The sequence below is a fragment of the Athene cunicularia genome (assembly GCF_003259725.1).
Source record: "Athene cunicularia isolate RWA chromosome Z unlocalized genomic scaffold, athCun1 chrZ_part4, whole genome shotgun sequence".
In the NCBI taxonomy this organism is placed as follows: Eukaryota; Metazoa; Chordata; class Aves; order Strigiformes; family Strigidae; genus Athene; species Athene cunicularia.
The window spans coordinates 2,964,642-2,973,168 of record NW_020799145.1 but is presented as its reverse complement, the minus strand read 5'-3'; the positions used below and the strand labels follow the sequence as shown (position 1 = coordinate 2,973,168).

Sequence of the window (8,527 nt, the reverse complement as noted above, 5' to 3'; positions counted from 1 at the left end):
GGCGGGCTCCTCCGGGGCTCTGCCGAGGCCGAGGCCGAGGGGAGCCGCCTGCGGTACCGGCTGCATTTCCCGCCGCGCCGGCCTCGTCTCTTCGGTGCGCCAGGGCACGATGGGGTTTGTCTTCTCGAAGTCCATGAGCGACAGCCTGAAAGCTCAGCAGGAGTTTATGGCCATGAACTCACGGCTTCAGGTAACGCATAGGCCGGCGGCAGTGTGGAGGAAGGTCACCCACGGCCGCTGCCTGCACGGAGCTGGCCTGGCGGCTTCGGCCGCTGCGGTTTGCTCTCCTTCCGCAGGTAGAGGTGCTCCGTTTGCACTCTGCCAGTTCCCGTGTGCTCATCTAACTCGGCAAGTTCAGACGTGTGAAGCACCTTTCTTTAACCATTTCCCCGGGAAGGCTGTGTTAACAAGCTGTAGAGGTGGAAACTATCCTTATGCTAGCGAGACCCTAAAAATAGTTCTGGAAACCTACCTCAAGCTGTCCCCTAAAGCACAGCCGGGCTGCTCCAGTGTAAAGTGACATGTTAAAGTGAATCAGAAACAGAATGTTTACTAGAACATGGATACTATTCCCTTGAGTTAAACATGTTTCAACTCTGTCACTATACAAAATCTTTCAAACAGCTCTTTCTTTAGGTTCAGTCAGACAACTGCAGTTATTCCACATTACTAGGAAAACACTATACAACTGTTCATTGTTGTAGAAACCTGAGGCTAAATAGGTCGTAAGGGATTGTTTATTCCCTCTCATAAAACAATAAAATAGGAGCAGAGCAAGAGAAGGAAAAGGAGTTGGACCAAGGTTCAGAAAGTTGTCCTGAATGGCAGTTACAGTGTAGCAGTAGTTAGAGCTTTCTAGTTTGTTTTTCGGTATCTTAACAATTTGTAACTTGTTTCTGTACTAAACGGTAAAATGCAATCTGAAGGATTTAGCTGGAGTTTATCCCTTTAGTTTTGCATTTAAAGCAAATAGAGGTGAACTTAAAATGTTTAGTGATGGATGAACTTCCAATTTATTAAAATGCCAGTAGATGGCATATTCTAGTTTTCAAAGTAGCATGCAGATACTAAGTTTTGTAGGATCACATGCAAACTAAGCTCTGGAGGTGACACTGGAAATGTGGCTAGGAAGGAGAAAAATACCATAAGGAAAGATAATGTAATAAAATACTGGAAAACTCTTAACTGAATAAAGAAAAACAACTCTTTGCAAGGATTGTACACACAATTTTCTGTCTGTGCTTGGTTATCTGTTTCTCAGATGCATGCACAGGTTTTGTGTACAAACAATTTATTTTTTCCCTATACAGAGAGACTCCTCCAACTCCCAAAGTTTTTGGAAATCCAAATGACGAGAAGGTTTTCATTTTGAGAGAATGATGGTGAAATTAAAGTGGAGGCTTGCTTTATGATCTGCTTCTCTGCTGTGCAGAACGAAAGACGGAGTTGAGGAAACAGCTTAAATTCAGTCTAGCATTTGTAGAGTGCTGCAGGCTTTGAATGGCAGTCTTTGGCTTCTTGACCTCAGGTGCCTAACAACTCTAGTGCTAGCCCCAGTGCTCAAGCCAACATAAAAAATAAACTTATTTGAGGACAGTTACAAAAAAGCTACAAAAAAGCCCTTTAAAGATTGAATACAGTGTTTTTGCAAGTTGTTCTTTAATAACTCTGCCTGTGTTGTATTTCTTCTTTTTGACAATAGTAACTGTAAACATAGTATTTATTTCTAATACTACAAATGCAGATCGTATCTGATTTGTGCTATGTTTGCAGACTTACCATAGAAAACCTGCATCTTTTAAAAATGCATAAAGTGAGCAGTTACGTCAGATGTGAAAGATGCAGTGGGTGCAAGGGGAGTACTTAATTCTGTGTTATAAAGGGATGGAAGAAGATAGCTCTGCTCTGAGCTTGGTGAGAGTGTAGGGGAGAGGAAAAGACTGTCATTTTTTTGGCAGTCTTCCATATGTGAGTAAAACCTGTGATATGTCTGGAGTCTAGTGTTTAGGCAAACTACTTCCAGGCTATTTGTGGAAAATAGTATGGTCTTATTTATTTGTTTTTAGACAGAAATTGTAACTACAAATACCTGGAGAAGTTAGGTCATGCTAGGACCAGAATGAAATAGCTTAAGTTAAAGCATGAGATACTCTCTTTTGGTGAAATACTGGGATGTGGATGCTGTCAGTTCTCCCATCTTCCTCTGAAAACCATCATATTTGCTCATAAAATAGAAGCTTCCACTTCAAGCAATATGATATATTTGGTATGAGAGATTCAAAAGTACTGATTTGTTTCAAATTTAAATCTATCCCAAAACAACACGTGGGATTGAAACATTGTAGAGATTTTCATAGCTTCTGAATGTGCTTTGGTGTACCCCCATGGTTACAGCATTGAGGGAATAGGGTACTATTGTTTCTCAAAGCCAATTGGTGTGGGTCAAGAAGTCATCAGAATTGTTTCTTCTAGAATGCTCTCCCTGCTAGCAGTGATGGTGTGATAGTGCTTAGAAAAAAAAAAATAAAAATAGGAGGTCTTTGGGTTGACCTGGACCAAGACACACAAGGTGTTGGTGACACAGTCAGAATCCGTGAAGGCTTCTTCTGTTCCTTGTAGATGAAAGATGAAGAGGAATAATAAAGGTACTGTAAATTGGTTGGAATAGGAATTTTGTGCTATCAATTTCATGACACAATACGTGCTCTCCTCTGAATAGAGGGAAGATACAAAGCTGTTCAGTCATTGACTTATCCTCTGTGGAGGACTGTAAGTTGGAAGGAGACCACTGCAAAAATAGAAAGGCAAGTAACATGACAGAAGTTGATAAAGACCCCTCCAAATACCAAGCCTTGGTGCATGCTAAAGCTTGGTCAGTTTTAGAGTTGCTCTGATGTGTGCTGGGCACCCTAACCACTTCAGAATATAGAGAATGGTAAAAGATGTTGTAAAGTTGTGTACGTATTTTTTCTTTATAACCTTCTTGGGATAATTCTGAAAAGAAGGGATTGTGGCCTTGTAAATTGTTTCTTAATGCTTTTTGGAAGAATAATAAAAGCTCAACTGATGGTTTGCCTTGGTGTTGAAGGACTTGCCAGTTGTTTGTATTGTCTTGGTATGGCTCCAGCATGAAATACCAGTCTGTATCAAGTGGAGACTGTTTATGGTAGAAGTTTGTTGAGGCTTCATTTTTATCATGAGCCTGTTCCTTAAAGTGTAACTTGCAAAATTCTTTCCAAACACTTAATATCTCAGATCTACAGCTCAAGCCTAGCATATGGCCTTGCTAAGTGCTTTTATCATGGCTGAATGGGTAAGAGGAGGTTCCAGGTCTCAGAGCATTTGTAGCAGATTATTTATTTTCATGAATTGTGTGGGTGCTCTTAACACAATTAAAAGCAAGAATTTAATTTATTTCTTTTGCTGAAGTTCTATGTGCTGTACTTTCTGTTCTGGTTAGAACTTTATTCCACAACTCAAATATACCTTGAAAAAGCTGTTTCAATAACTATTTACTAAGAAAGACATTTTAAGACATACAAGGCAACTTGGAGAAAGATACACATTTTGAAATTGACAGCTAAGAATGCACCAATATTTGTGGCTGATCATTCATTCCTCAGTATGGATTAGAACACTTAAAATAGAAAATTTTTTTAATTTGATATTTCTAGACTGTGACATTTCTCGACCATCAGGTGGGTCTCTTCATAGGAAACTGTGAATTCTCATACTTTGAAGCTTGCTAAAGACTTTATTATGATGAAACAGGTTTAAGTATGATTAGTATATAAGTACATTGTCTTCAGATAATTTAAAAAATATTAAAACAGCCTTGTATGCTCTATACGTAGTGTTATTTAGAGTGATAAGAAGGAAAACCTTGGTAGAAGGTCATGGCACAGTATGACTGATTCTAGGACTGCACAGAGCAAAGCTTACTAAATTAACTTTGCACTACAGAAGAATATTTCTGTGCTGATTTGTAAAAGACATTCTAAGTGCAACTTAAACAATTTTACTTTAGGGTATAGACACAAAAACCACTAAGGTTTCCTGTGATTTTTTTTTGCCAAGCTTTGTCGTGGATGTAGAGGAATCAAACCCACTTCCTTTTGTTTTGAATGGACTCAATAGTATGCCACTCACTCCTCACCATCCCCAAGTTAGATTTTAGTTTATGCTCAGCTGTTATTTTTATAGAGGTATTACCACTTTTGGCTCTAAAAGTTGCTTTTCCTTGTTTTGCTTAGGAAACTCTACGCAGGTTTCCTATATATAGTCTAAGTATTCAATGAACTACATGAAAGGTAATCAGAGGAGGCTGAGATTTTGTTTTATTAGGGGGGTTGTGGGTTATTTTTCCAGGGGTATTATAAGAGCTCAGTGATATAAAGATATCTCAATGTGTGTAGGAATAATACTGCATAGTAAACAGTGGCTTCTAGTCTATGGAGTTAAAAAAAAATTAAGTCCTTATAGCATTTGAAATCTTTGGTAACTGTTTTCAATTATATCTCAATGTATAAGGTGTTTTCTTACTTAACGAGAAGAAATTTTTCATTGGAACTTCACAAAGAATTAGTGGTAGACCAAGTCCTTTAATGACTAGTCTTTTTACTCATTCATATGTTAGCTTGCAACATCATTAATAATGAGATCTGAATTGATGACTAGTTTACAGTTTTGTTATATCACGCTCTTTTTTTAGCAGGAGATGACCAAAATGGGAAGGGACTGACTGATTTGTTTGTGGTATCTTTATGTATAACAATCATACCTAAGGGATTAAGCACTCTCTTGATGTTTTCTAGCTATTGAAGTTTTCACCTAGATACTGTTGTGGGAAAATTGTACAAAAATGCAATGAGGAGAAAGAGAAACACTGGTTTTGATCAGAGAATGGAAGACAAAATTCTGTTGTATAGGGGACTGCCGTGAAGTAAATGAGGGCAGGTCAGCTCAAAAAGCAAGAATTGTATAGCTAGAGTTTAAGCCATGTAGAAAATACTAATTCCTAGCTTTGTTGACCTGCTAAATGTGATACTGATCAGGTTCTAAACAATTAACTTCTTTCTGTGGTAATTTAAAGCACAAGGAATTCTCTGAACAATTGCAGAATGTTTTTATCTGTTAAAACAAAACCAAAACCAACCAAAAACCAACAAACCAACAAACAAACAAACAAACCCCACCACGCCCCCCCAAAAAAACGAAGAACCCCCCCAAAAAAACAAAACCAACAAAGACAATGGAAAACCTCTGTGTTTTCTCCAAATAAAACAATAAATCTCATTCCTCCTTCCTAAAAAAAATTGTGCCCAGTATAGCAGCACAATAGGAGTATTTTGCTGTCTCAGCAAGTATTAAGTAAACAAGTCTAGAACACATCTGGTCCTTGCAGAAGCTTTTATGAGTGACAATGTGATGAAGTTTCTGCACTGTGGATGATTCTGGAGACAGGAGGCCTGTACATGCATAAGTACACATGGACAGAGCCTGAGAAACAAGCAGGAAGAACAAGAGCTGTTTCTGGTCACAAAACTGCAACATCATGGGAATAACTGAGATGTGGTGGAGACAGCTCATGCAACTGGAAATCTGTAATGGACAGATATAAGCTCTTCAGGAAAGACAGGTAGGAAGAGAAGGAGAAGAACTTCCCATGATATGAAGGAGTAGCCTGTGGGTTAAGGTCAGAGGAGAGGCCACAAAACATGACACTGTGGTGGGAGTGTGCTGCAGACCACTGATCAGGGTGACAAAGTACATGAAGCCCTTAAACAACTGAAGAAAGTCTCGGCATTACTCACTCTGGTTCTTATGAGACTTAAGTCAGTCTCCTAACATCTGCTAGAAGGGCATAAAGCAGGACATAAAAAACTGAGTAAATTTCTGGAAAATGCGAGGGATAACTGATACAGGTAGGTACTGGATGGGCCATCCAGGGCTCATGCGCAGCTGGATTTGTTGTTTACAAATAGGGAAGAACTGATTTTGGGGGTGTAATATCAAAGGCAGTTTCGGATGTGGTGGCAAGATCAGGATCCTGAGGGGACTGAGGAAGGCAGATAGCGCAGTGCAGACCCTGGACATTGGGAGAGCAGATTTTCTTATTCAGGGAACTGGTAGGTGAGGTGCCATAGGGGGCAGCTCTGGAGGACAAAGGAGTTCAGGAAAGCTGACACGTTTAAGGACAATCTCCTAGTGTCCCTGGCCAGACAGAGCCCTTGGCAACAATACAGGCCCGGGGACTAACAACCGGGGAACAACACTGTAGAGATGGAGGGTAGACTGGAAGGCAGCAACAGACCATAAGCCAGCAGTGTGCCTTGGCAGCAAAGATTGTCAAAAGGACCAACTATGAGGGCTTTATAAGCAGTAGTGCAGTCAGGCTGAGGAAGATGAAAGTTGCCTTCTGTTCAATGCTTTGTTTAATGGATTTAAATACTGCCACAATTTTTGTCCTCCTTTTCCTCTCTCAGTATAGGAAAAATGTAGATGAAACATGGGCAAGTTTAGTAGCAGACCATCAGGATGATCAAGGTCTGGAGCACTTCTTGAAAGGAGGCCAAGTGAGCTAGACTTATTCACCCTGGTGAGAGATGCCTTCTGGGGTGCAGAATCCAACAAAAGCCCCCCCAGTAACTGCGAGGAGGTCATTGGGAAAGCAGAGTCAGGGTGTCACAGTGGTGGATTGCAGGAGGGTGAGAGGTAGAGGGCATACATTGAAACAGGAGGCAGAGAGCAGTTCAGACTGAATATAAGGAGTAACCTTTTCCCCCACAAGGACAGGGCAATGTCCACTTGCTTCTTTCCCACAGGAGCACAGGCCTAGTGAAGCTGTGCAACCTCCATCCTTGGAGGTTTTCAAGATCTGACTGGATAAAGCTCTCAGCAACCCAAGCTGATCACATGGCTGACCCTGTTCTGAGCAGGACATGCTGAGATTCTGTCCAACCTGAGTTATTCTATGATGCTCTGACCACCAGGCACAGACTGTGTCCCACTGTATTTTGTGGATCCTAGGGAGGCAGGATTTCCTCACATCATCTTCGCAGACTGAGAGTTATGAGTTCTTGATGAGAACTATGTTGAGACCTCTTGATGTCTGCACTCCTGTTGAGCACCACATACACTGCAGTGATCTGTTGAAACAAGCTGTAATATGATCTTTTAACTGACAGTTGTTAGACAGACTTCAGATATGTGTGATACTGATACACAAGTAACATCACAAGGAAGGAAATGCAGATTTAAAGCCTCAGTGTGCCCTGCTTGTCAGATTGTAAAAACTAAGCAAAAATCTGGTTGTGTGGGGGAATAATGTACTTGAAAATGAATTGTACGATCTCCTGTATATTTTTTAAGTTTTATAATATATATTACTGTATTCAAAGTAAGTTTCTCCAACACTGCTTAATATTACTTATCCAGCAGTAGCACATACATAAATTGGTCAATATCACAATTCCAATAAAAAATTATAACCATTATTTAAGCAAAACTTGCTATAAAAGTCTTAATTTAAGATTACAGCAGTTTGGCTCTGCCAGACTTTCAGGGGCAGATCAGACTGATAAGAGTTGAAGACTGGAGGACTGGAATTCTTGAAAATTCTGAGGATAAAGTAATACAGGAAGAGCCAAAAATCACTGAAAGTGCTGGAAAGAAAAGAGACTAGTTAGTGTTTAGGGCATATAATTTCTGTAGCTAACAGATTTTTATTGTTGTTTTGGGAAAGCAGTTCAGAGTGATTTGGAGCTTTGTTCAGATGAGTTTTGGGGTTTTTTTCCCAGCAAGAGAATTCCTTATCAGACAAAAGAATAATCTTCTCTGTGGGAAAGCATAATTGCATTCAGGAGTCAGAGATAATCCTCCAAATTAATCTTTGATGAGAGCCACATAACCTTTGAGAAAATAAACAGGCTAGGAAAATAATATACTTCTGACAAATCTTGTATTTACCATAACAAAAAAGTTTGATTATAACCTCCTGTCTGCAATATTAATCTCTGGATAGTCTCACTCTTCCTGCCATCCCTCCTCTCTTCCTATTTTATTATGTCAGACTGTAAAGTGCATTCTTCTCCCCAGGTAATATTGGATAGCCAGGAAACAGCCATATATCTGCTTTCATAGCAGTTAGTCTTTGGGATTTTACAGACTTGCTCCTTGTACTCTCCTTGTGTGGGCATGGGAAAGGTTCCATACTCCTTGGTAAAAAAGATACCAGTATCAAGTAAAGCTGGAAAAGTAATGGGTTGATTTTTCTATTTTGACAGTGCAGTGCAATTACATCTTTTCTGAAAATCCATGTCAGCCTCTCCTTGTTTTTCAAATCTTTTCCCTGTTTTGGTGTCCCCAATGTTATATCGGTTTGTTTCAAGGCATGGGAAGACAACGTTATCCTCTTAATGAGGGCCAGCCACTGGTATTGAAGCTCCTCTGCCGTTCTGTACCTAATTGGATACATTTATGCTCCTTTCTCTTTTCTTCTTTGTTTCTTCCCCCCCCTCCCCCCCCC

The 8,527-nt window shown here is 40.0% G+C and overlaps 1 protein-coding gene across 1 annotated transcript in view; it reads left to right on the top strand.

The window, feature by feature from the left end:
• The first annotated feature begins 38 nt into the window (after positions 1–38).
• Positions 39–8,527, top strand: part of PLGRKT (plasminogen receptor with a C-terminal lysine) — a 34,694-nt gene continuing 26,205 nt past the window's right edge. The window contains exon 1 of the mRNA XM_026866810.1: positions 39–190. Coding sequence (XP_026722611.1) covers positions 110–190 — 81 coding nt within the window. The 5' untranslated portion in view covers positions 39–109. The remainder of the gene's footprint in view (positions 191–8,527) is intronic.